The 27445-nt window shown below is 48.1% G+C and overlaps 1 protein-coding gene across 4 annotated transcripts in view; it reads right to left on the bottom strand.

The window, feature by feature from the left end:
* Window positions 1-1591: 1591 nt before the first annotated feature.
* The window catches only part of LOC307205645 (adhesion G-protein coupled receptor G4-like), a 53251-nt gene continuing 27397 nt past the window's right edge, over window positions 1592-27445 (bottom strand). For all 4 annotated transcript variants that reach the window (XM_079958299.1, XM_079958300.1, XM_079958302.1 and 1 more), the window contains 13 exons: window positions 24948-25158; window positions 18651-18816; window positions 18243-18392; window positions 18011-18124; window positions 15206-15251; window positions 13448-13551; window positions 11929-12041; window positions 10856-11124; window positions 7771-7867; window positions 6796-7085; window positions 5409-5507; window positions 3578-3721; window positions 1592-2664 (listed from right to left, as the gene is read on the bottom strand). In XM_079958299.1, coding sequence (XP_079814425.1) covers window positions 2537-2664; window positions 3578-3721; window positions 5409-5507; window positions 6796-7085; window positions 7771-7867; window positions 10856-11124; window positions 11929-12041; window positions 13448-13551; window positions 15206-15251; window positions 18011-18124; window positions 18243-18392; window positions 18651-18816; window positions 24948-25158 — 1931 coding nt within the window. In that variant the 3' untranslated portion in view covers window positions 1592-2536. The remainder of the gene's footprint in view (window positions 2665-3577; window positions 3722-5408; window positions 5508-6795; window positions 7086-7770; window positions 7868-10855; window positions 11125-11928; window positions 12042-13447; window positions 13552-15205; window positions 15252-18010; window positions 18125-18242; window positions 18393-18650; window positions 18817-24947; window positions 25159-27445) is intronic.

The following is a 27445-nucleotide window of genomic DNA, read 5'->3' as shown; positions in this document are numbered from 1 at the left end:
CACACACATGCACCCCTCAGCAGTGCTTGGGAGCAGCTGGATCCGGCTAGAGGCCCCTTTACCAAGCACCCTGCCTTCAGGGGCAGCAGCCAGTCAAACACAGGCATGTGTGCACACACGAACCCCGGGGGCAGTCCATGAGCCAGCGAGGTCTTGCAATGTCTTTAAATACAGTGGTGCCTCGCAAGACGAAAAGAATCCGTTCCGCGAGTCTCTTCGTCTTGCGGTTTTTTCGTCTTGCGAAGCAAGCCCATTAGCGGCTTAGCGGATTAGCACTATTAGCGCCTTAGGGGCTTAGTGGATCAGCTGATAAGCGGCTCAGCGGATCAGCTGATAAGCGGCTTAGCGGATCAGCTGGTAAGCGGCTTAGCGGATCAGCTGTTTAGCGGCTTAGTGGATCAGCTGATAAGCGGCTTAGTGGCTTAGAAAAAGCGGGGGGGGGGGGGGAGGAAAAAAACCCCGCAGGAACTCGCAAGACATTTTCGTCTTGCAAAGCAAGCCCATAGGAAATTCGTTTTGCGAAGCACCTCCAAAACGGAAAACTTTCGTCTAGCGGGTTTTCTGTCTTGCAAGGCATTCGTCTTGCGGGGCACCACTGTAAAATGCGGAGCTCAGTGGGTGACCTTGAGCCAGCCACCACCTTTCAGCCTAGTTCTTCTGAAGCATGAAGTCGAAGAAGAAGAAGAGTTTGGATTTGATATCCCGCCTTTCACTCCCTTTAAGGAGTCTCAAAGCAGCTAACATTCTCCTTTCCCTTCCTCCCCCACAATAAACACTCTGTGGGGTGAGTGGGGCTGAGAGACTTCAAAGAAGTGTGACTAGCCCAAGCTCACCCAGCAGCTGCATGTGGAGGAGCGGAGACGCGAACCCGGTTCCCCAGATTACGAGACTACCGCTCTTAACCACTACACCACACTGGCTCTACACCACTACACCATACTGGTAAGCAGCGAAGGCAGGTGGGAGGAAGAACCACGTTGCCCTGAGCTCTTGGGAAGAAAGGTGGGATTTAAAGAACACTAATGAATCAGTGGTGGACGAGGGTGCAATCAAAGGGAAGGCATGTTTATTGTTTTCGTGCAATGGGCCTTATAAGCAAGAACTGGAGGTTTTGGAGACAACTGATTTTGACACCGACCAATTAGCCAACCTGGTTCTTCACTTACGATTTTATATTACACTGGTCTGTGTGTATTTTGCTCCTACTATCTCACTGTTGAATCCAAGACCCAGGGCCTTGCAGAGCCAGGCAGAGGCCCAGGCCAGGTAGATAATCTGTTCCCCGCCCTTTTTTTTTACCCTGGGAATAACTGAAGTCTTATAAATAAGTGGTACCTCGGGTTACATACTCTTCAGGTTACATACACTTCAGGTTACACACTCTACTAACCCAGAAATAGTGCTTCAGGTTAAGAACTTTGCTTCAGGATAAGAACAGAAATCGTGCTCTGGCGGCGCGGCAGCAGCGGGAGGCCCCATTAACTAAAGTGGTGCTTCAGGTTAAGAACAGTTTCAGGTTAAGAACAGACCTCTGGAACGAATTAAGTACTTAACCCGAGGTACCACGGTATATAAATAATTTTCACAAAAGTTACGCTGACAAATAATTTTATTTCAAGGCTTGAACCGTATCTGCATATAAAGACAAAATGGAAAATATAGATATACAATGGTCCCCTGCAATTGTGAATATGCTTTGGAATTGGAGGCCCGGGCCAAGTGGCCCATATCCCCCCCCCCCCCCCGTCTGGGCCTGCCAAGACCTGTGTGGTTCCCTTTCTTTCTCTGAGCCCTGAGTTCCCGTTGTTCAGGTGAGCCCTGATCCATTCTGGCAAAGCACAGCAAGAGCCCAGGTGAGGCTTTAGGTTATCAGGACCCCAGGCAGCTGCTTACCAGACACAAGGCAAGCTCAAAAGCAGAGATATTTGAGTGTTGCTCCACCAACAGAGTCCAGCACTTGCTCTAAACTTAAATAGGTGGCTGCCTCAAGCTCTACCTCCTCAGAGGAGAACTTAGGGTTAGGGTCAGGATTAGAGGTCAGACTGCCTTCTTCTTTACCTGCTTATATATTATAATTTATTGAGTTTTCCAATTTAATAATCCAATAAGAAACACATTATAACATTCCAAATTACAATACAATAAAAAAAGCCGAATATATTGCCAAATTATATATCTCTGGGTGACTTCCCATGCTCTGAATTTCGCGGAGGGCTAATCATCTAATATCACATTGCACTTCTTAATTAGTCAATAAACCATTCTGATGTTAATCCCTCACTTAATTTTCATTTAGGTTTGCAACCACTGGTCTGTCCAAGCTTTTGTCTTCATGCGGCATAGGCTGAGAGCTTGCCTGCTCCACTGGCAGGCTTTTCTAAACCCTTAACTGAAACTAACTTATTGAATTGGCTCAGAATACTTTGAGAAGGGTGGAAGGAGAGGCTGAAAAAAGATCTTCAGCCGACCGTTGATTTGTCATGACTGTGAAGAGCAGACTGGGCAGTCAGAGACCCAGGAAGAACCAGACAGGCCCTCAAGGCAAAAAACTCATTTTCTGAGTGCAGTGAAGCTCTGCATCCATTGGTGACGTTCTTCTCACACGAGGAAGCCTGACCTTCTGGTGAGTAAAGGATGTATGGGGGGTGCTGTGCAAAACTTCATCTAGGAAATAAATACAGAGGGAGTCAACCACCCCTCCAATGATTCACGCCTTTTGAAAATAATCCAGGAAAGCTTAAGCTGGAAATACGATTTTTCTTTCTGCGTTTTCAAGATGTCCTGTAAAACCTAGGAAACTATTAGGAACATTTTTATTTTTATTTTTAAAGAAAGGAAGATGCTTCACCCACAAACCCACCCACCTCGCAAGCCAGTGCCAGATTTGCTCAAGAGACAGGCTAAGGGGGGTCTGTTTCCGGCACCATACAAGCAAACGCATAAAAAAATAAAATAAGAGGGAGATAAATTTCTGAAAGAATTTGGTATTTCAAAAAAAGTATCAAAGCAGCCATCGTGGCAGGTGGGGGAATGAGAACTTTATTACCTTTTGTGCTAGCTTTCTACTTTGGGGGAGTCTTCTCAGAAAAAGCACTCAAAAACAGGGTGCATTAAACTCCTCACTTTGAAATGTCATCCTCCATAGTGCCAGTTCCAGACTCTACCGCCCACTTCCCATCTCGTCCTGCAGCACTGGTAGCCTGTGGCCTACGATCCTATCTATCTATCTATCTATCTATCTATCTATCTATCTATCTATCTATCTGTTAAGTTGTGGGTGAACATATCAGACGACACAGCGATTCTTCAAACAACTCTTGTTTATTCACAGGCCAGAATAGAACTGAACTGAAGGGTTCAGCCAGCCTGCTTATATAGAGCTCTACTAGAATGCAGCAGTAACCATTTTCTGTTACTATCCAATCACTGAACATCACTTTCAATCCCTTATTTGCATATGTGGACCTGAGTGAAAACTATCTACAGTATCCCCCTGCTGGCCCAGGATGAGAACTTCAGTACATAGCACTATCTATCTATCCAGCTATCTAGATATATATATATAGTGCCTACTTACCAGTCTCTGGAGCAGCCCCTGGTAAGCTTCCGGAACCATTTGATGTGGAGCTGGTGGTGCAAGAGCTCTGCGACTTCAGAGAATGGGGTGACGTCCTCTGCGAGTGAATGTGATACCCCAGAGTTGTGGCAGAGCTGCTACAATCTGAAACAGCGTAGGAGGGCAGGCTTTGGAGGGTGTGAAAGCGTAAACGGTCTCCTTCCCCCCTGAAATCCATTTTTTATTTGCTGCCATTTATGCCTAGTACTGCATCCCAGAATGCCTCCACATGACCTCTTCTCTAGCCTAGATTACTTTAGGTCTTTCTTCAAAACTCGGCTTTTCCCAGAAGCCTTTGGGGTCATCCCACTAGCTCCCCATGCCTCCTTGTAAACTAAGCCAAAGAATGTGGAATTAAAGCCGTCAGATATTCTTTCCATTGCTTCCTTCACCTCTTTCTCATCTGCCGCTGCCTCCTCTGTTGTTTAGCTGTGTCTGTATGAGATTGGAATCCCCCTGGGACAAGGACTGGTCATACTTGGAATTTATAAAGCCCTAAAAAAACAGAACCATCACACAGAGACACAGACACAGAACCTGTGCCTCCGCTTAACTTAAATAGATTTTTTTAAAAGCTTGCTGTTGCTTTGTTTCCCCTTTAACTGCTGTTTCACTCTATTTAAAGCCCTGTATATGAGGTTCTTGATGGGACGCAGGTGGCGCTGTGGGTTAAAGCCTCAGCGCCTAGGGCTTGCTGATCGAAAGGTCGGCGGTTCGAATCCCTGCGGCGGGGTGCGCTCCCGTCGTTCGGTCCCAGCGCCTGCCAACCTAGCAGTTCGAAAGCACCCCTGGGTGCAAGTAGATAAATAGGGACCGCTTACTAGCGGGAAGGTAAACAGCGTTTCCGTGTGCGGCTCTGGCTCGCCAGAGCAGCGATGTCACGCTGGCCACGTGACCCGGAAGTGTCTCCGGACAGCGCTGGCCCCTGGCCTCTTAAGTGAGATGGGCGCACAACCCCAGAGTCTGTCAAGACTGGCCCGTACGGGCAGGGGTACCTTTACCTTTACCTTTATATGAGGTTCTTGGGCTTTTTAAATAACTCATTTAAATTTTTGTTGCGTTGTTTTAAATCATTTGGTATTTTGAGCCTTTGTTGTTGGCCACACTTAAATCTATTTTTTAAAAAAGATAAAAAATGGGATGTTCATTTTAAAATATAATAAATGATAATCCTAACACATATAAGGGACGCGGGTGGCGCTGTGGTCTAAACCACAGAGTCTAGGGCTTGCCGATCAGAAGGTCGGCGGTTCGAATCCCCGCGATGATGGGGCGAGCTCCCATTGCTTGGTCCCTGCTCCTGCCAACCTAGCAGTTCAAAAGCACGTCAAAGTAGATAAATAGGTACTGCTCTGGCGGGAAGGTAAACGGCATTTCTCTGCGCTGCTCTGGTTCACCAGTAGCGGCTTAGTCATGCTGGTTACATGACCTGGAAGCTGTCTGTGGACAAACCCCGGCTTCCTCGGCCTATAGAGCGAGGTGAGCGCACAACCCCAGAGTTGACCGCGACTGGACCTAACGGTCAGGGGTACCTTTACCTTTACCGTTAACACATATCATAACATACGGGATTGGTGGATTGTATCTGAGGACTTTCGTAGGGGGTCCAGTTCCCTCACTCCCTGTGCTATAATGGCCTCTTACTGGGCAAGGCAATGGCTGGGCTGCTCCATCACAGTCCCTCCAGTACAGGCAGGGGGCAGCTCAGATGACAACAACTGCAAAAGCAGCCACAGAGAACAATGTCAGCCCAGACCCAAGGGTTGGTTTTATATATATGAGAATGTCATACCAGAACAGCTGAGCCGAAGCTTTCCCAAGCAGAAATGCACTCGGCACTGTTTCCTCACGTTCTCCTTCATGAGACAGTGGAACACGAAAATGAAGAATCCTAGAGGACGAGTCAGGGGGCGGGGAGCAGGAAAAACATTCATTAGATTATACCCCCCTCCCCACTCCTCTGGCCACAATTTTGCCATCATCTCTTCAACTACAGAATGGGTCAGAGTCAGACCAAGAGATTTTGCTGCCAGCAGAGAGCAAGGTGGCCGTAATGAGTTTTAGTTGCTGAATTACTACTACTACTACTACTAATAATAATAATTTATTTATACTTCACCCATCTGGCTGGGTTTCCCCAGCCACTCTGGGAGGCTTCCAACCGAATATTAAAAACACAATACAGCATTAAACATTCAAAACTTCCCTAAACAGGGCTGCCTTCAGCTGTCTTTTAAAAGTAAGATAGTTGTTTATTTCTTTGACATCTGATGGGAGGGTGTTCCACAGGGCGGGCGCCACTACCGAGAAGGCCCTCTGCCTGGTTCCCTGTAACTTCGCTTCTTGTAGGGAGGGAACTGCCAGAAGGCCTGAACAACGGGGGTGGAGATGCTCCTTCAGGTCTACTGGACAGAAGCCGTTTGGGGCTTTAAATGTCAGCACCAATATTTTGAATTGTGCTTGGAAACGTACTGGGAGCCAATGTAGGCCTTTTTCAGGACCATGTTATATGGTATCGGCGGCCGCTCCCAGTCACCAGTCTAGCTGCTGCATTCTGGATTAGTTGCAGTTTCCGGGTCACCTTCAAAGGTAGCCCCACGTAGAGCGCATTGCAGTAGTCCAAGCGGGAAATAACTAGAGCATGCACCACTCTGGCGAGACAGTCCATGGGCAGGTAGGGTCTCAGCCTGCGTACCAGATGGAGCTGGTAGACAGCTGCCCCGAACACAGAATTGACTTGCGCCTCCATGGACAGCTGTGAGTCCAAAATGACTCCCAGGCTGCGCACCTGGTCCTTCAGGGACACAGTTACCCCATTTAGTACCAGGGAGTCCTCCACACCCACCCGCCTCCTGTCCCCCAAAACAGTACTTCTTTCTTTTCAGGATTCAACCTCAATACATTAGCCACCATCCATCCTCCAATTGCCTCCAGGCACTCACACAGGACCTTCACTGCCCTCACTGGTTCTGATTTAAAAGAGAGGTAGAGGTAGAACCGCAGGAGGGGAAATAGAGCTCCTCTTGGACTCATGTCTGGCTTGCAGGTTTCCCATAATGGACATCCCATAAACGGCCACTGTGAGAACAAGAGGACGGACTAGATGGGCCTCTGGCCTGACTCAGCAGGCTTCTCTGGTCCCTCTTCTGAAGCCCACCCACCTGTGTGCAAACGCTTACCTTGGAAGGTGTTGCAAATGGCAAAGAGGTAGGAGAACAGTGTCTGCATGGACCCCAGCGAGAAAAAGGCAAAACCCCACGTTAAGCTGAGCAGGACCATTAAGCTGGCCACCCGCTTCAAGCTGTGGAGGAAGCTGTGGTTCCAGCTGCTGACTCGGCCAGGACTCTTCGTTTTCATGTTGTGAATCTGCAGAAGGACCGCGATGAACATGATGGTGTTCAACAGGAACACCAAGCAGAAATAGGCCAGCACAGAGATGTAAAACGCAAGGTCATCACGGATCCAGCAACTGTAGCAGACAAGGTGAGGAGGGAGAGAGATGCTGTTAAGGCTGCTGGCAGGGTCATTTCTTTCAGATGGGCTCATGACAGCTGGAAGTCTCTCTTGAGGCTTTTCAATGAGACACCCGTCAGTGGTGGTTAGTTAAATTCATACCCTCTCCTTTCTCCCAAACAAATGATAAGACAATAAACACGTCTTAAAACCAATCCCAGCACAGAAGCAGACTCAACTTAAAAGGCTTGTTGAAGAGGAAGGCGCTGAAGACAACAAAAACTGACTAAGGCTGGATACAATCCTCAATAAACAAACCTGAATTTTATGTTGGAAATTGCAGAATAAGTTCTAGAGTGGGTTATGCTGGAGGTCAGGCTTTCTGGTTACAAATCCTGCATGATCTTAATATATATGATTTTGCAAAGCGGTAAAGGAATTGTAAGCTTCGGATGTTTGGGCATTTTATGCATGCAGCTAAACAGACAGAGGAATCTCCTTGAGAAAGGCCAGGACCATCAATTGACCCATCAGATGGAAGGGAGTGAACAGCTTGGTGTACTGAAAAGCAAGGAAGGTTGAATTCTCTCCCCCCCCCACACACACACTCCAAAAAGGGGGGGGGGGAGGAAGGGGATATAAGTATGACCTCCTTCCTGCTGTCAGGCATATCTGAGGAGAATCAAAGCATAGAGACTTACAAAGGTGTGACTGGGCTGCTGCTTAGGGGGTCGCTTAAAACCCCATAGAAGTCTCTGCTTATAATGAGAACCGTGCAAACGATGACCGCAGGAATTCCTAATGGCAAAGGGGGAGAAAGAAGAATGGGTTAGCCGGAAAGGGAAAAGACCAGGGTGGATGCAATTGTGACCGACTGAGGAAGACGAGAGTCCTCAGGAAGACCTGTATCACCAGGGAAGTGCGGGGATGGGTGACAGCAAAGGCACACAGCAAGAATTTAATTCGGCTTATGACATTTGACTTGGGAGAGTCCACTGAAATAAACACAATGCTGTTGGCTCTGAGAATACGTTTAATAATAATAATTTATTATTTATACCCCGCCCATCTGGCTGGGCTTCCCTAGCCACTCTGGGTGGCTTCCAACAAAATATTAAAATACAGTAATGCATCAAACATTAAAAGCTTCCCTGAGCAAGGCTGCCTTCAGATGTCTTCTAAAAGTCTGTTGTTCTCTTTGACATCTGATGGGAGGGTGTTCCACAAGGTGGGTGCCACTACCGAGAAGGCCTCTGCCTGGTTCCCTGTAACTTGGCTTCTCGCAGCGAGGGAACCGCCAGAAGGCCCTCGGCGCTGGACCTCAGTTTAGGCTGTGATTGCACATGCCTTGAAACAGAAGAGGCAATGAGGGATATTGCTAGGGAGTGAGCTCCCTTTTCTCGCCCTTGCCACGTACAGCCTCTGGATCAAGAGCTGTCTCCCCACGCCCAGGCTGGCTAAACTGAGGAGATTTCACCCCTCCCATATCCAAGAATCTCCTGACGAGTCTGCTGATTCTCCAGAGAGGAGGAGCAGTGTTCTGCTTTCTACTTATTCAGCTCCAGCACCACATCAAAGAGTCAGAGTCAGTCAGTCAGTCAGTCAGTCAGTCAGTCAGTCAGTCAGTGTGTCGGAGAGAGAGAGAGACTGAGTGTTAGAGATTGTGTGTAGAGATAAGGTTGCTGCTAAGAGCAGCTGCAGACACTCAGTGCAGCATTCATTTATGCTTAGACCTATTTAGCTCTGTATATAGTTTTGTATTATAGTTGCAGTTATAGAATAAAAGAAGATATTCTACAGAGCTGCTCTCCGAGTGGTTTATACACTGCAAGACTCTGCTATACTCTGCTGTGCGACGACCGTCTTCTTGTGGAAGTGAATCTGGTGCTCACAACTCTAAGCTGTGAGTCCACAGCACTTTGACCTGTTCCTGTGCAGAAGGTGGTCTCTGGCAGTGCTACCCAGCTCGCCTAGCCCAGTCGGGGCTGAAGTGGATGAGTCCAGTTGGTGACACTGGCTCAAGGGCGATGCTGACATAAACGTCCCAATGGAAATCCCACCCCAAGCAGGACTTGCAAGAAGCAGCGGCCCCCGCCACAGCCGCTCCCCAGGAACTAGTGCGCCATCGCGACCAAGAGACATGGGCAGACATTTCGTCCACAAATATGCCCAGTCCCTTTTGGGAAGATCAGGAGGCAAGTGATTCAGCCGCAATTGCTGCACTGCAACTCTATGATTCTGACTGGCCTTTCAGAGATATTTCTCTGCCGCTCCTGACCTTCAATCACACCTCTTCTGAGCCTCCAAAGAACACCAGTGCTCTGCTTGTGTGTTGTGAGAGCCAGTGTGGTGTAGTGGTTAAGAGCGGTAAACTCGTATCTGGTGAGCCGGGTTCGCTTCCCTGCTCTTCCACATGCAGCTGCTGGGTGACCTTGGGCCAGTCACACTTCTTTGAAGTCTCTCAGCCCCACTCACCTCACAGAGTGTTTGTTGTGGGGGAGGAAGGGAAAGGAGAATGTTAGCCGCTTTGAGACTCCTTCGGGTAGTGATAAAGTGGGATATCAAATCCAAACTCTTCTTCTTCTGCTTCAGAGCTGCTACTTCATGCTGTCCATAGGGATGCAATCTAAGCACCCAGCATTTTGGGGCTGCAGTGCCATTCGGAGCTGGCCGTTGTTCCTTCTTGAGTGCTAGATGCTATCAAGCCAAAATGGCAGGCTCAGCCCTCCATGCCAAGCTGTGGAGTTGCAGGACCAGGGCCAAATATGGCCCTCCTGACCTCCCTGCCTGGCCCTTGGGAGCCTCCCCAGGCCATACCCCCTCCCAGAGGCCATGTACGGGCGCGTACACATACACACACACACACACACACACACACTACTTTTATTGGCCTAGAGTGAGTTCTTGAACTGTGACAATGCCTCTTGCCTTCTTGGATGGAGAGGGTGTGCATAGATTTTACAGTGGTACCTTGGTTCTCAAACGCCTTGGTACTCAAAACAACATGGAACCCAAATACTGCAAACCCGGAAGTAAGCGTTCTGGTATGCGAACCTTTTTCGGAAGCCAAATGTGCTCCATTTTGAGCACTATGCTTCTGATCTGAGTGCCACACTTCTGTTTTGAGTGTTACACTGAGGTGTGTCTGTTTTTCTTATTTATTTTGCATTTTTGTGGCTCTTTTTTGTTTGGTTTCTGTGACTGTGTTGAACCCAGTCCAGCTACTGACTTGACTGATTGTGTGGCGGTAGTACATTGTTTATCGCTTTCATTTTACGGATCAGTGGTCTCGTTAGATAGTACAATTGCTGTTTTAAAAACGGGTTGTTTTTAAAATGGATTAATCCGTTTTGCAACACTTTCTATGGGAAAGCATGCCTTGGTTTTGGAACGCTTTGGTTTTGGAACGGACTTCCGGAACGGAATAAGTTTGAGAACAAAGGTACCACTGTATTGATGGAGACAAAGAGACAAAGAGAGACAAAGCAGACAGAAGGACAGACAGACACAAACAGAGAGACAGAGAGAGAAAAACACACACACACACACACAGAGAGAGAGAGAGAGAGAGAGAGAGAGGGAGAGAGAGAGAAATGGGCAGAGAGGCGGAGAGACAGATGGGACGCCCCTCTGTCTTCTGCAGGGTCTTAATGCCACCTCCTGAACCAAGGGGGAAATCACATATCCGCCCTCCGCCCACCGCTGGTATTTGGCCCCCAGAAGATTCCCCGTGAGGGGATGTAGCCCTCGGATGGGAAGTAACCCTCCACCCCGCCCTGCACTTACCCCAGCCAGCCAGGGAAACCTTGAGCATGTAATGCGGGATGTAAGTGCTGAAGACCCTGACCAGCGTATAGTACATGTGGACGGCTTCCAGGCCCATCCAGGTGAAGGCAGCCAGCAGGAAGTAGTGGAGAGCCACGGACACAGCGATGCAGAGGCCGCGCACCTGGAAAGAGGCCAGCCAGGAGTCCAGCAGGAAGGTGAGGTTGAGCATCAGCAGCGCAGAGCAGAGGTGGACGAGGATTCTGGACGGGTCGTCCCCACGGAGCTTGCTGGAACGAAAGAGGTGAAAGGCTCGCTCACCCCCTGTGCCCAAGACGCAGCCCCTTGAAATCCCCAGTGGGGCTGCTGGGCGTGTGAAGAGTTTGGAGCGGGATGCAGCCCTGGAGTTGTTGTGGAGCCAAACAACAACAAGAACAACAGACCTATATTTATACCTGCTGAGAGAAGCTCCATAAAAAAGCAACAGTACCAAAATGAATGGACGCGGGTGGCGCTGTGGGTTAAACCACAGAGCCTAGGACTTGCCGATCAGAAGGTCGGCGGTTCGAATCCCCGCAACGGGGTGAGCTCCCATTGCTCAGTCCCTGCTCCTGCCAACCTAGCAGTTCGAAAGCACGTCAAAGTGCAAGTCGATAAATAGGTACCGCTCCGGCGGGAAGGTAAACGGCGTTTCCGTGCACTGCTCTGGTTCGCCAGAAGCGGCTTAGTCATGCTGCCCACATGACCCAGAAGCTGAACGCCTGCTCCCTCAGCCAGTAAAGCGAGATGAGCGCCGCAACCCCAGAGTCGGCCACGACTGGACCTAATGGTCAGGGGTCCCTTTACCTTTACCAAAATGAATTATTGTGAAAATAAAGAAATTTGGGGAGGGAGGTGGCAAATTTTGTCCTTGCTGAGGGCACCGTATTGCCAAAGCCTGCCCCTTCTGCGTCGCAAGAACCCCACGCTGCTTGCTGCAAGGATGGCGAACCACAAACTAGATTTGGCCCTGGAAACAGGCTTATGTAGCTGTATAAAATCTAAGTAAATAAACGTTGCTGTCGTATAGAAAATGGCAGGTGGGTCCTACTTACTCGATGGAAAGGTACACCACTAGAGCCAAGCCGAGGAAGATGGAGGAAAAGCCACACCCCACGTGGGAGACCAATGTTAAAATCTTATCCTCACATCCCGTCCGGTATACGTCCTAGAAACCAGGGTGGAAGTCAATAGCCTGTCATTGGAAGAGTTGGTGAGGAAACAGACCCAAAATGATATCTGTTTGGGCATTGCTGACTGAGGTGTGGATTTTTTGCTTCTTTGGATCATGATTCCCCTGCCCCACTCCCTCCTGCCACGCCCCCCCCCCCAAGTATTCTGTGAAATTTGGAGTGAAAGGAAAGATTCACATGGGACCTAAGGCTCAGGGTGAACCAATTCTTTCTTCAGCTCATCCTTGTTCCTGCATTCTGAAACCTCGCAACTCATGCTTCTTTACTGCAAATTTTGGAATGCCTGTAAGTGAGAGACTGTATGTGTGCAAAAACAGTTTGCAAAACCCTCAGGAGCACATTTTCCATGCAATTTTGCAAATTCCAGAAATATAACCTCCAGAAGTAGTAGTATCACAAGTTCTGGCATTTCACCAATGTGTGTGTGTGTGTGTGTGTGTGTGTATACACAAGTGAGTGATTTGGATCAGGCCCAAGGCACTACGGGAGAAAGTTGAATCCTTTCTCTCTGTGCCATTTTCCTGGTTGAAATTGTTTCCCAAAATCTGCTGTTTGCACCAGCAGATATAAACATAAAGATACCAAACTATTACACTAATACCAGTTCGTTGCTTCAAAATGATCCAATGACATCATGGCTGTGGGATGGGATTGTGGGGCGTGGACGGTGGGCACATTTTTCAGCCACTATACCAACTCTACCAGGCCAAAGGTACTGAATCCACAACTGAACCCCAGCCCTCTTGTCTGATGTTGAAGATAAGATTTTAAAAGAAATACAACCAGTGTTGTTTTTTTTCTGGGGGGACGCAGGGGTACACATAGGTAAAGGTAAAGGTACCCCTGCCCGTACGGGCCAGTCTTGACAGACTCTGGGGTTGTGCGCCCATCTCACTTAAGAGGCCAGGGGCCAGCGCTGTCCGGAGACACTTCCGGGTCACGTGGCCAGCGTGACATCGCTGCTCTGGCGAGCCAGAGCCGCACACGGAAACGCCGTTTACCTTCCCGCTGGTAAGCGGTCCCTATTTATCTACTTGCACCCGGAGGTGCTTTCGAACTGCTAGGTTGGCAGGCGCTGGGACCGAGCAGCGGGAGCGCACCCCGCCGCAGGGATTCGAACCGCCGACCTTTCGATCGACATACCCCTAAACATTTTGTGAATCTTTGTACTTTTGTCTATTTGCTATATTTATTTTCCCCAACTGGAACTATAAAATAGTGATTTTCCTGAGTCAAAATGAGAGTACCCCTAAACATTTTCTTTAGGGGGGAAAAGCACTGAATACTGCTATAGAACTGAACGAAAAGAGACATTCCGCGCTGTCCTTTGCAGGAACCACACGGGGCAATTAGTTCTGACAAATCAGTGACAAAGGCTTACCAGCAAGACTCCAAAATGGGTCAGGTGGCTGCAGTTGCAGATTGTGTAATTTGCGTTTGTGCGCTGCACCTCACACCCTGATGTATCCCAGCCTCCTTGGTTATCTGCGCAGCAGGGAAGAGAAGAGATTTCATCTGCAGTTACTCGTCCCTCACCATTTATAGATCTTTTCCCAACAGAACACGGGGGATGTGTGACTCTCTGCAGAGACTCTTGCTGACTTGGGGCTTAGCTGCAACCATCACAGGGAGGGGCGGAGAAGCGCTAAACTTCTCATGCTCCCACCATGCACTCCTCAGATCGCCCACTTAAGACTGCTGTTGGTAAATTTGTGGGAGAAAGAAACCTTGAAAGTTGTGCATTACTTGGCTGCATCCCTTTTAAACAGAGGCATAATTCTCTGCTGCCTAGAGCTGTTGCACTGGAACTTTGAACTACAGACGCGCATTTGAATGCATCAAAATATTATTTCAGTTACAGCTCCCCTCAAGCTACTCCTTCAAATCATGCAATTCTCAGCTAACTTTGAATTTGCTGCATTTTTGCCTAGAAGTCTTGACCTAAATACTAAATTTGTTTAATGAAAGAGGGTCATACTGAAGTGACTAACTTTGGAGCAAACCTAACATTTCGCCCTCCATCCCGGTTTTAAATAAGTGATGATTTGTTGTCTGTGTCCAGCTGGTGAAGTGTTAAATGCTCTCATGGGCAACAGCTAAAACCATAAATCAGAACTTAACCGCTTATTACTACGGTGGTACCTTGGTTCTCAAACGCCTTGGTTCTCAAACAACTTGGAACCCAAACACTGCAAACCCAGAAGTAAGTGTTCTGGTTTGCGAACTTTTTTTGGAAGCTGAACATGCTCCATTTTGAGTGTTACGCTTCCGATTTGAGTGCCATGCTTCCATTTTGAGTGCCACACTACTGTTTTGAGTATCACACTGAGGTCTGTCTGTTTTTGCTATTTATTTTGTGTTTTTGTTTTGTGGCTTTTTTGAATTTTGTTTTTGTGACTGTGTGGAACCCAGTCCAGCTACTGATTGATTGATTGATTGATTGATTGTGTGTGTGTGACTGTAGGACATTGTTTATTGCAGGTTTCCTCAACCTCAGCCCTCCAGATGTTTTGAGACTACAATTCCCATCATCCCTGACCGCTGGTCCTGCTACCTAGGGATCATGGGAGTTGTAAGCCAAAAACATCTGGAGGGCCGAGGTTGAGGAAGCCTGGTCTGTCGCTTTCATTTTATGGATCAATGGTCTCGTTAGATAGTAAAATTCACGTTATATTGCTATTTTTAAAAGGGGTTGTTTTTAAAAGTCTGGAACTCTGGTTTCTCTTCAGATCGTATAAATCTTTCGCCTTTTGCCAATGTAGGTCTTTCAAGACCGGTGTTATGTGGTCTCGGCAGCCGCCCCCAGTCACCAGTCTAGCTGCCGCATTCTGGATTAGTTGTAGTTTCCGGGTCACCTTCTAAGATAGCCCCACGTAGAGCGCATTGCAGTAGTAGTTAAAGTTAAGGCAGCTGCATTTGACACAGCTGGCTTCTGCTCAAGAGGACTTCTGCTGGAGGAGAAGATATCAAAGCAATGATGCCCTGTTTGCATAGCGCTGGGAAGCAACAGCAGGGAAGGCCTGTTTGCCTTCAAGCGCTCTCTGTGGGCTTCCCAGGGACGCCACGGAAATCAGCACACCAGACTAGATGGACCTTTGTTCTGGCCCAGAGCAGAGCAAGTTATATCGTTCATACTCACCGTTTTTCTTAAAGTTCCAAAATACACAGTGCACAGACTCATTGCCCTGAAAGGCAAAAGTAATGGCTTAGGACAGTGGTGGCGAACGTGTGGCACATGTGGCAGAGTGGGCACTCGGAGACCTCTCTGTGGGCACACGCACCATCACCCCAGCAGGGCCGTTGCTGGGGGTTGGCAAAGTGGGCAGCCACTCCCCCCCAATTGAAAACAGACAGGCCGATCAGTTAAGAGGCAGGTAGCTATTTATGTTGTTAGCTGTTATGAAGATAATAAGCCGAAGGTGGATGAACACACAAAATAAAGCCAGCCAGGAACTACTAGTCCCCAAGCAAGTTCAGCCTCCAAAATCAGTATTGGTACCTCTAGCCAAGAAGCTCCAAAAAATTTAGAATGATAGCATTCTCCTGCAGGACAAATTATTCAGATTTTATCTTGGTTGTGGTCAGTGCTTCTCTGCATGAAGGACATTTCAAGAAATCTGTTCCGAGAGGGGCAGCAGTTACACCTTTACTGAAGAAGCCTCCTCTCGGCTTGGTGATTTTGGAAATTACAGACCAGCTTGAAATCCAACAGTTTTGACTAAAATGGTTGAGCGAGCAATGATTCCATCTCTTTATGACTTAGGGTTGACTTAGGGCTCATCCGCTTGACCCATCACTTTCCCCAGGGGGGAACCCGCTGTTTCCCTCTGGATCAGAGCAAAGTCAAGTGGGTTTTCTGTGGAATGATATTTATCCTGATTTAGTGCTGAATAACAGGTTGGAAAGGCAAAACCACCTGGACCTGTGCTTTTGCTTCTCTAGGTGACCTGTGTGGCCTGACATGTACCTTCTTTCAGCTGATATTATTCTTTCATATAGGGGTAGCCAACATGGTACTCTGCAGATGCTACTGAATTATAACACTTCTGATCTCTGCCTATTGGCCATGCTGGTGGGGTTGGGAATCCAGCAACATCTGAAGGGCACCATAATGGCTGCCCCTATGTAATAATAATAATAATAATAATAATAATAATAATAATAATAATAATATTTTATACCCCGCCCTCCCCAGGCAAGACCGGGCTCAGGGTGGCTAACACCAGATATACAACAATTGATCGAAATACAACTTAAAAACAAGATTAAAATACATTAAAATGCAGCCTCATTTCAGCAGAAACTCAAAAACTTTTTGGGGGATGAAAACATCAAGTCTTCACCAAGGCTAACTATCCAGACTGGTCTTATGTACACCAATAGCCTGCCTTTCCTTCATCACAGAACTGGAGGTTAGCATTCATGGGGTTCTTAGGCAAACTCTCATCAAACAGCAAAACATAATAATAATAATAGATTTATATCCTGCCCATCTGGCTGGGTTTATTTATTTATTTATTTGTATGTGTACATGCAGACAATTGTTATTATCCCATATTAAATGGCCGTGTTAATTGTTATTATCCTATATTAAACGTTTGCGATAAATACCGTATTTTTCGCTCCACAGGACGCACTTTTCCCCCTCCAAAAATTGAAGGGAAATGTGTGTGTGTCCTATGGAGCAAATGCAGGCTCCTTGGTTTCAGCGATAGCAGCGCAAAGCCTCCGAAGTGCAGAGGGAGCGCTCCCTCCGCGCTCCAGAGGCTTCGTGTTGCTTTCGCTGAAGTGTGGAGAGCGAGAGGGGTCGGTGTGCACCGACCCCTCTCGTTCTCCACACTTCAGTTGTTGTGACGTGGGGTTTGTGATTTCAGCTCTCTTGACATAATATGCTGGAGACAGCTCTCTAGTAACACTTCTTTATTAAAGCAACAAGACTAAAAGCTGAGGAGGGGAGAGCTACATTTATAGGGACAGGGAACTAGCTAGAAGGGATACATTTTGGAGGGAACAATATCAGGCAGTCACAGTCCTGCCTTTTGGAGGAAACCAATAAGACAGAGGATCCAAATACAGCAGCTTAAATGAACCAATAGTAGCTGTACCCTCTGGAACCAAAAGGCAGTTACTTTACCCTAATGCAATTACAGACAATAATAATACAGATATAAAATCCTTTGACTCAATACACAACACCAGGGATCGCTGCCTGAAGCCTTTGGAGCGCAGGGGGACCTCGCGCTGCACTCCAAAGGCTTCGGGTTCCTTTTGCTGAAGCCGGGAGAGGAAGACTCTCCTGGCTTCAGCAGAGAGGGAGAGCTGCGCAGCGCCCCTTCAGCGAAGCGGGAGGAGAAATGGAAGGGGCTCCGTTTCTCCTGCCGCTTCGCTGAAGGGGCGCTGAGCAGAGAGGGGGAGAATTTTTCTTTCTTGTTCTCCCCCTCTAAAACAAGGCACGTCCCATGGTCCAGTGCGTCCTATAGAGCGAAAAATACGGCAAGTGGGTTTGGGTTGCAGTTTGGGCACTCGGTCTCTAAAAGGTTCCCCACCCCTTGCTTAGGAGGTGTTTTGCTTCCAGAAGTTGGGAAGGGCCGCAGGTGAGCAGCAGCAGTGCGCAGTGGCGAAGTTAACTGCTCCGGCAGCGGGAGCAGCGTACATCTGGGGGTGTGGCTGGTGCGTGTCCCAGGGGGCGTGTCGCGTGTCCGGGGGGTGCACAGCAAGCAACGCACGCCCTGGAGAGCTGCTGCTGCCAGTCAGTGTAAACAATATGGAATACACCACTGGTCTGGCTCCGTGTTCAGGCAGCTTCCTGCATTCTTGAATTCCAACAGCTGGCCTTTAGCATCATCCCCAAATCAAAGCAAAGCATCTCTATCTGCCAGCAATCAATGTGTTCTAATGCTGCAGAATCAACACTTACGCAACTGGAGACAACAGGATACCATACCGTCGTTGAGTTTATATGTTGCAGAATTATATTCACTGGCTCCGAGAGGTTTTGAACAGCCACATTTTCAACACTGGCGCCCACAACATAGGTGATCAGTTTTTTATTCTTTTCCTGTAACAGACAGGCGCAAAGTTTCATAGCTTGGGAGCCAACCATTGGTAAACACAACACAACACAACACAACACAACACAACACAACACAACAACAACAATCCTCTTTTTCTCTTACCTGAAATGGTGAAGTTGTTCCGAAGAAAGAAAACTGGATCTTTGTGTGATCTTCTGGCTCAAAGGACTGGGCCTCCAAGTAACCCTTCAGCAGTTCTGGCAAAAATATGGATGCCAGGGCCGTGTCAAAGGGTGCCTGGCGAATATCAATCTGCGTGGAAGAGAAAATGTTTGGGGGGCTAGAGTCACCTCCAGACAAAACTACAGATGGTCACATATCGTCCTCCTCCTCACACCTGTGTGCCTTTCCAAGTTCCCTATGTACATCTAAGCCACACTCCAGAGAGCAAAACCCACTTTCACCCCATTTTTCAGTGGAAGAGTGGGAGACTTTGACTTAGCAGCTCTCTGGACCTGGCAGGAACTGGTCGTGGGGCAGAAGGACAGAGTCAAAAGAAGGGCCTCTTACCTGTGGATCCATTGCAGAGTCATAGGATGTGACCCCAAAAGCAACTCCCTTGAAATTCACGGGATCTGGGCGCATGAGAGCCAAAGCCAGCCTTGGGAGAACGATGGACTCACTTTTCCCACTGAAGTCCAGCTTGAAACCTATTTGTTCCAGTACCTTTAAAATGCTAAACAACAAAGGGAACAAAACAAGTGAGCTTTGTTTTATGGCTCTCACAACTAGACGGTGGGATCCCCTTCTCTCTCATTATCGACCCATGTATTATTCTATTTGGTCCTTACTACACCAACAAACGTGGGACCCGGGTGGCGCTGTGGGTTAAACCAAAGAGCCTAGGACTTGCCAATCAGAAGGTCAGCAGTTTGAATCCCCACGACAGGGTGAGCTCCCATTGCTCGGTCCCTGCTCCTGCCAACCTAGAAGTTCGAAAGCACATCAAAGTACAAGTAGATAAATAGGTACCACTCTGGTGGGAAGGTAACGGCATTTCCGTGCACTGCTCTGGTACGCCAGAAGTGGCTTAGTCATGCTGACCACATGACCCGGAAGGTGTATGCCGGCTCCCTCGGCCAATAAAGCAAGATGAGCACTGCAACCCCAGAGTCATCCGTGACTGGACCTAATGGTCAGGGGTCCCTTTACCTTTACAGTGGTGACTCGCAAGACGAAATTAATCCGTTCCGCGAGTCTCTTCGTCTTGCGGTTTTTTCGTCTTGCGAAGCATGGCTATTAGCAGCTTAGCGGTTATTAGCGGCTTAGCGGCTATTAACGGCTTAGCGGCTTAGCGGCTATTAACGGCTTAGCGGCTTTAAGAAAAAGGAAAGAAATTCGCAAGAACTCGCGAAGCAAGCCCATAGGGAAATTCGTCTTGTGAAGCACCTCAAAAAACGGAAAACTCTTTCGTCTAGCGAGTTTTTCGTCTTGTGAGGCATTCGTCTTGCGGGACACCACTGTACCTTACACCAACATACACAATGCAAGGGATATGTCAATGTGGGGTGGAATGGGGAGCAATCTCTTCCGGCCCCTTTGTTTGGATAATGCGGAAGATTATTGTAATTTTGAGGAGATGGCATGGTCAAATCTTCCTGTCTGGTTATCTCTTCCTGTTTCTGGTTTCTATGTTTTATTACTTTCTATATCCCTTGTAAAAAGGTCTTTGATGCGTTGATGACACTGGTCAGTAAAGCCTTTAATGTATAGCCTGGCATTTTTGTCTTTTGATGTAAAGTAGCTCTAGTTGAGCCTGTTTTAGCCCAACAGGACACAGGTCTATAAAAAAATCTCAGCACAGTCTATCGCAGTGGTAAGCAGCCTAAGGCCTGGGGGCCAGATGCGGCCCAATCGCCTTCTCAATCCAGCCTGTGGACTTTCCGGGAATCAGTCTGTTTTTACATGAGTAGAATGTGTCCTTTTATTTAAAATGCATCTCTGGGTTGTTTGTGGGGTATAGGAATTGGTTCATTTTATTCCCCCCCCCCCAATATAGTCAAGCCCCCCACAAGGTCTGAGGGACAGTGGACTGGCCCCCTGCTGAAAAAGGTTGCTGACCCCTGGTCTATCGGCTGTAGAGCTGTGCACCAAGATTATCTGGGGTATACACTTCGCAACTCCTTCAGGGCTTCTCAGTGGCAGATTGAAGTGTTGTTTGGTAATGTATATTTTGCTTACTATTTGGAATAAAATCTTTAATCTTCTCACCCACTTGAGTTTGTATTGCTTCTGAATCTAATTTTAAAAGAACCATCTTGCATTTGGTAAGGCAGGTCCAGGTTCCAGTCTCTTTCTCTCTCCGCAAGGAGCTGCAGGTAGAATTACTTTCATAGAATCATAGAATCATAGAGTTGGAAGAGAGCACAAGGGCCATCGAGTCCAACCCCCTGCCAAGCAGGAAACACCATCGGAGCACTCCTGACATATGGTTGTCAAGCCTCTGCTTAAAGACCTCGAAAGAAGGAGACTCCACCACACTCCTTGGCAGCAAATTCCACTGTCAAACAGCTCTTACTGTCAGGAAGTTCTTCCTAATGTTTAGGTGGAATCTTCTTTCTTGTAGTTTGGAACCATTGCTCCATGTCCGCTTCTCTGGAGCAGCAGAAAACAACCTTTCTCCCTCCTCTATGTGACATCCTTTTATATATTTGAACATGGCTATCGTATCACCCCTTAACCTCCTCTTCTCCAGGCTAAACATGCCCAGCTCCCTTAGCCGTTCCCCATAAGGCATCGTTTCCAGGCTTTTGACCATTTTGGTTGCCCTCCTCTGGACACGTTCCAGTTTGTCAGTGTCCTTCTTGAACTGTGGTGCCCAGAACTGGACACAGTACTCCAGGTGAGGTCTGACCAGAGCAGAATACAGTGGCACTATTACTTCCCTTGATCTAGATGCTATACTCCTATTGATGCAGCCCAGAATTGCATTGGCTTTTTTAGCTGCCGCGTCACACTGTTGGCTCATGTCAAGTTTGTGGTCAACCAAGACTCCTAGATCCTTTTCACATGTACTGCTCTCAAGCCAGGTGTCACCCATCTTGTATTTGTGCCTCTCATTTTTTTTGCCCAAGTGCAATACTTTACATTTCTCCCTGTTAAAATTCATCTTGTTTGTTTTGGCCCAGTTCTCTAATCTGCACAGGTGAGCACTGGCTATTAACCATGGTGGCCCTGCTCTGCCTCCACAGCTGGAGGCAGCAACGATTCTGAGTCCCAGTTGCTGGAAACCAAAGGTGGGCAGACTTGGTTGTGGGCTTCCCATTGGGGCATCTGGGCAGCCATTTAATGTATTTTTTAATCTTTTGTTGGAATCCGCCCACCGTGTATATATGTATGTATGTATGTATGTATGTATGTATGTATGTGGGACGCGGGTGGCATTGTGGGTTAAACCAGAGAGCCTAGGACTTGCCGATCAGAAGGTCAGCGGTTCGAATCCCTGCGACGGGATGAGCTCCCGTTGCTCTGTCTCTGCTCCTGCCAACCTAGCACTTCGAAAGCACGTCAAAGTGCAAGTAGATAAATAGAGGTACCGCTCTGGTGGGAAGGTAAATGGCGTTTTTGTGCACTGCTCTGGTTCGCCAGAAGCGGCTAAGTCATATAAATTAAGTGAAGACTCATCATTAAAAGATCGGTATGTCGGAGCGAAGCGGAAAGGGGCGGGGGGAGGAAAAAACTTTTTTTTTTGGTCTTATGTGAGTACCCAATAATCCTCCCCCCCAGAGAGAAAGAATCGTTGCAAATTACTAATCACAAGCAGGAGATTAAGAACTGTGTGGAAATGAATTACTGATCAAAGAGAGGACTGGTGGGAACATCGGGAATGGAAAGCTTTGTGACGCAGTTACAAATGGAGATTCGTTAAGACAGGCCTGCCCACAGGAGGACGAGGGGGAGGAGGACCATGGTCATGGGAATGTGAATGTATGGTTATCGGAATGTGATTTTGACCTGGCAGGGCCCCCTGAGATACAGATTGGCAAGCCTGTGGAAATCAACAGACAGACTGTGGGAATGTTCTTTACGGAGGTGTGGAAATGCCTTCTGTCCTTTATGTGATATGGCTCTTGGAGAGTGTGAAATCCACACAGGATATGTTTGTTTTCAACCCGCTTGTGAAGATTATCAGAGATCACAAAGAAAGGAATATACGATAACAACAAGAAGATGAGGAAAATAACAAAGAGACTATCTGGACAGAACTGGACAGAACTGTGTAATTAAAGCAGCAGCAAGAGTGATGTTTGGATCCCTTTCGGAGCTCGAAGTATGGGTACCCCCAACAAAAGTTTATGAAATTTGGCTGTATAATTTGGAACTAATGTGATTTGGATTTAATGGGATTTGATTGGCCTGTTAATAATTAAAAAAAAAAAAAGAAGAAGCCGCTCAGTCATGCTGGCCACATGACCCGGAAGCTGTACGCCGGCTCCCTTGGCCAATAAAGCGAGATGAGCGCCGCAACCCCAGAGTCGGCCACGACTGGACCTAATGGTCAGGGGTCCCTTCACCCTTTACCTGTATGTATGTATGTATAAATAAATTTATCATTTATCATTATTACTACTACCCCTGTGAGAATAGGATGCTGGACTCGATGGGCCATTGCCTGTTCCAGCAGCCAGTCTCTTCTGACGCTCTCACTGAATTAAGTGGGCAAATGGAGGACAGGAGCAAATCATGTCTCCTCCTAGCACTGGGAAGCCTGCCTCCAGTTTCACAGTTTTTCACACCATCTGCTACCCAAAAAGGTGCTGAAGTGAGAAACAAAAACAAAAAAAGACACTTGTTTGGTCCTGGTTTGGAAGCAGCCTTCAGATTTTTCAGTTCGGCTTGTAGCAATTGCAAACTACGTTTCCTAGTAAGCGTTTGCATGCATCTTGAATCTGGTTGTCCTAAGGGTGAAGGAGAAGAGATAGAGCAGCCCACACGCCCCTTGCCTGGATTCCGCTGCCCTAGGAATCTGCCTGTCCTGCCTATGACCCTGATGTGAAAAAACAGCCTAATTTAACTAGAGAAAAGGTGCTGTGCGAAAGCTGCTACTCAGATCACTACAGCCTGGCAGGCTACAGTAGGGGGGCGGAACGCAGTGGGGAGAATCACGACACGACCCAGCGCTTTTTATTCGGCAAGCCTATAGTTCTATTTTCAGCCCCCCAACATAATGTTTGATTCCCACGTGTTAAAAAATGAGAGGCTGAGGATCCCACATTGCATTTCAAAGACCCTGACAATTTTAGGCACCACCTCCGTATCCCAAACTCACCCCCCTACCATGAGATTGGTTTAGGCCCAGGGTTGAACCAGCAGCCCTTGGAGTGAATCTGGCTGGCAAAATTGATTTGGTCCACAGTCAGCAAGCTTTAAATGAGTTGCAGCATTTTGATTCAACTGCCTCCCCCATTCTGAGCATTTTCACCAGGGGGGATAATAGCGCTTCCACTGCTCTTGGGGCCTGGTGTCACCACCCGCCATGATTCTGTGGAGCATTTCGCCCCGTTGGGGATTCCTAGCTTGCAGGATTCAATCTGTCTTTAACATACAGGGTGACACCACTTCTGGTACATCCTTCTCTGCTCTTCTTAAAAAGTTTGCATCCAAAGATAACTGGTTCTCTCCATTCCAACAGGTTTCTGTTGTGCCCACTATAAGTGTTATAGATTTGGGGGGTGCGGAACCCCCTAACCCCTAGAAATTAATAAATGGTAAGGATTTTGATTATTTTGCGTAGTGAAGGGAAGATTGGAGGCCAGTGGAAAAGTACAGGCTAAATTTCCTTTCAAAGCCAGGGCCTCACCTGGGGTTAGAGACATTAACGTGACAAAAAGTGCTGATGGTCCTTCTAAGAGGATCTTGGGCCTGGGAGAAAGAAGGTTGCCAGGGTAACTGGGTGTGAAGTGACAGGAAAAGAGAGTCTTTAGCTAGGTGTGCTGGGAAGAAGAAGGAGAGAACCAAGAGAGAGATCCATCTTGGGCAGGCTGGCTGAAGGCTGGCTGGGAGAGATGCTTTTGACTGCTGTGGGGAACAAGTTCCTCTTGAAAGGACCATGCTGTGAGATCCAGACTCCCTCCATGTAGACTGCATGCCATGAAGGAGGGCCCTCCTACACTAGCCCTTCCCTGACAAAGTTTCCTTTATGAATGTTGGGGTTTGGGTTTGGGGGAAGGGGGAAGGGGTTAATACAAGGGAGTATTAAATCCCCTAGCCAGGCTTTGCAAAGCTTGTCCCCTCCAAATGTTTCTGAACTACAACTCCCATCAGCCAGCATGGCTGCATAATGTGGGGGCTTATAGGCGTCAGAGGCAAATGGGAACGGGAGCACAAAAAACCCTGGAGAATAAGCAGCTGGGCAAAGGCTGTCCTAGTAAAGGTAAAGGGACCCCTGACCATTAGGTCCAGTCGTGACTGACTCTGGGGTTGTGGCGCTCATCTCACTTTATTGGCCAAGGAAGCTGGCGTACAGTTTCCGGGTCATGCGGCCAGCATGACTAAGACGCTTCTGGCGAACCAGAGCAGCACACGGAAACGCCATTTACCTTCCCACCGGAGCGGTACCTATTTATCGACTTGCACTTTGATGTGCTTTCGAACTGCTAGGTTGGCAGGAGCAGGGACCGAGCAACGGGAGCTCACCCTGTCGCAGGGATTTGAACCGCCGACCTTCTGATTGGCAAGTCCTAGGCTCTGTGGTTTAACCCACAGCGCCACCCGCACCCCAAGGCTGTCCTAGTTACACTTTAAAGTCACACAAGGATCCTTCTTTCCTGTGTGGGTAGCAACTGATTCTCTGGAAAGACCCCTTACCTGTTGATCTGTCCTTGCAAGCCCTGGGCGTTGGTAGCCTGTGTCAGAATGATATCTATTATTTGTAATGCTTTCCTCGCCAGCGCCTCGCTGATCTCCTCACAGTTGGCAATTTCAGTGAGCTTGCTCACAAGGACCTCGATTTTTTCCTTACTCAGCTTAGAAGAATTCAGCAGAATCAAAATGAGATCTGCCACTTCCTCAGCGTTTTCTGCAACAGAAAAAAAAATGCAAGTAGGTTTTTCTTCCTCACGAATGAAGGCATCACCAGGAGGCTACTTGGTATTGGTACAGTGGTACCTCGGGTTAAGTACGTAATCCGTTCTGGAGGTTCGTTCTTAACCTGAAACTGTTCTTAACCTGAAGCACCACTTTAGCTAATGGGGCCTCCTGCTCCTGCCGCGCCGCCACTGCACAATTTCTGTTCTCATCCTGAAGCAAAGTTCTTAACCCGAGGTACTATTTCTGGGTTAGCGGAGTCTGTAACCTGAAGCGTATGTAACCTGAAGCGTATGTAACCCGAGGTACTACTGTACTGGTATGGGGACGAACGTGCCTTTCTTTCTCTCGAAGGACGCGGACCTGTGAATGGTAGTCAAAGAAGGATATAGGCTTATAAGGATCTCGAAATCTGTCTGAACAAGTTGCCTTGCCCAGGGACCTGAAAGACCTTGTTCTCTGGTCTGTGGCTCCTGACCTTGTACAGGTGAGGCAACTCCTGGCCAAATTTTATGGGTCTCACCATTATCCCAAGGCTCCTTGCTGGATTTCCATCCCCCAAACCTTGTGTGAGCTTGGCCACAGGCGGGGCACCCAAGAACGTGGACCCGTTGTTCACCCCACCCCCAGAGAGCCACGCTCATGAAGTAAGCACAAGTTCAGATTCCTAGCAAAGTTGAAAGCTGTAGTGATCAGGTGGCATTGCTATGAGGAATTATAAAAATACGGAGCAAGCCATTTGCGTCAGAAATGAAAGCAATGCGCTGACTGGGCTTGAGCCATTTGATATGATTTCTGATCAATCCACGCCTCTGCATCTCTGTCCTATTTCTCTTGCTTGACGAGTCACGTACACAGACCAGTTGCCGGTTGCTTCACCAGGCATAAAGATATTAGGTAGCTTTGATTTCGCTTCTCTTGGTTTTGTTAATCTTAGAGCCAGGAAGAGAGTTCACAAGGAGATGATAAAGATGCCTATCTTTCTATGCCATCCTCCCTCTCCTTTTTACTGCTGTTTATGACCTCCAGGGTTTGCTAAAAGCATTCCTCCTTGATTCCTATTTTATTTACTCCTAGGGACGCAGGTGACGCTGTGGGTTAAAGCCTCAGCGCCTAGGACTTGCCGATCGAAAGGTCGGCGGTTCGAATCCCTGCAGCGGGGTGCGCTCCCGCTGCTCGGTCCCAGCGCCTGCCAACCTAGCAGTTCGAAAGCACCTCCAGGTGCAAGTAGATAAATAGGGACCGCTTACCAGCGGGAAGGTAAACGGCGTTTCCGTGTGCGGCTCTGGCTCGCCAGAGCAGCGATGTCATGCTGGCCACGTGACCCGGAAGTGTCTCCGGACAGCGCTGGCCCCTGGCCTCTTAAGTGAGATGGGCGCACAACCCCAGAGTCTGTCAAGACTGGCCCGTACGGGCAGGGGTACCTTTACCTTTACCTTTTTATGCGTGCTCAGGGACACGGGTGGCACTATGGGTTAAACCACAGAGCCTAGGGCTTGCCGATCAGAAGGTCGGCGGTTTGAATCCCCGCGACGGGGTGAGCTCCCGTTGCTCGGTCCCTGCTCCTGCCAACCTAGCAGTTCGAAAGCACGTCAAAGTGCAAGTAGATAAATAGGTACCACTCTGGCGGGAAGGTAAACGGCGTTTCCGTGCGCTGCTCTGGTTCACCAGAAGCGGCTTAGTCATGCTGGCCACATGACTCAGAAGCTGTACGCCGGCTCCCTGGGCCAATAAAGCAAGATGAGCGCCGCAACCCCAGAGTCGGCCACGACTGGACCTAATGGTCAGGGGTCCCTTTACCTTTACCTTTATGCATGCTCAAGTAGGAAATAGTTTCTTTGTAGTTACAAGGATTTCACTGATCTGACTTTGCCCAACGTGGAGATGTTTTTGAAATGCTCAGAGCACATCTGATTGGTTCTTACAAGGACTGTGTTAAAAGTTCTTTTGTTAATAAAGGGACCTGGGCCAGGGTGTGACAGATTATTATGCGCACTTCCTCCCAGTCTTGCTGGCCAAGCCTCGTGTGTATTCTATTAATCAGAGTCCAATCCTTCCTTGCTTTTGGAATGCAACTAAAGCGGCCCGGGAGAACCAGCATAAGAGGAGCCTGCTGACTCTGAGCACAAGATCCCTCTCCTCCCTTGAGTTTTCCAGAAACTGACATTCAGAAGCATTGCTGCCTCTGATTGTGAAAGCAGGGCAGAGCTGTCATGGCTAGTGGCCATCGATAGCCCTCTCCTCCTCCATGAATTCCTTCAATCCTCTTTTTTTAGGTA

This window comes from Podarcis cretensis (assembly GCF_951804945.1).
Source record: "Podarcis cretensis genome assembly, chromosome: 2".
In the NCBI taxonomy this organism is placed as follows: domain Eukaryota; kingdom Metazoa; phylum Chordata; class Lepidosauria; order Squamata; family Lacertidae; genus Podarcis; species Podarcis cretensis.
This window is presented reverse-complemented; position numbering and strand designations above follow the sequence as displayed.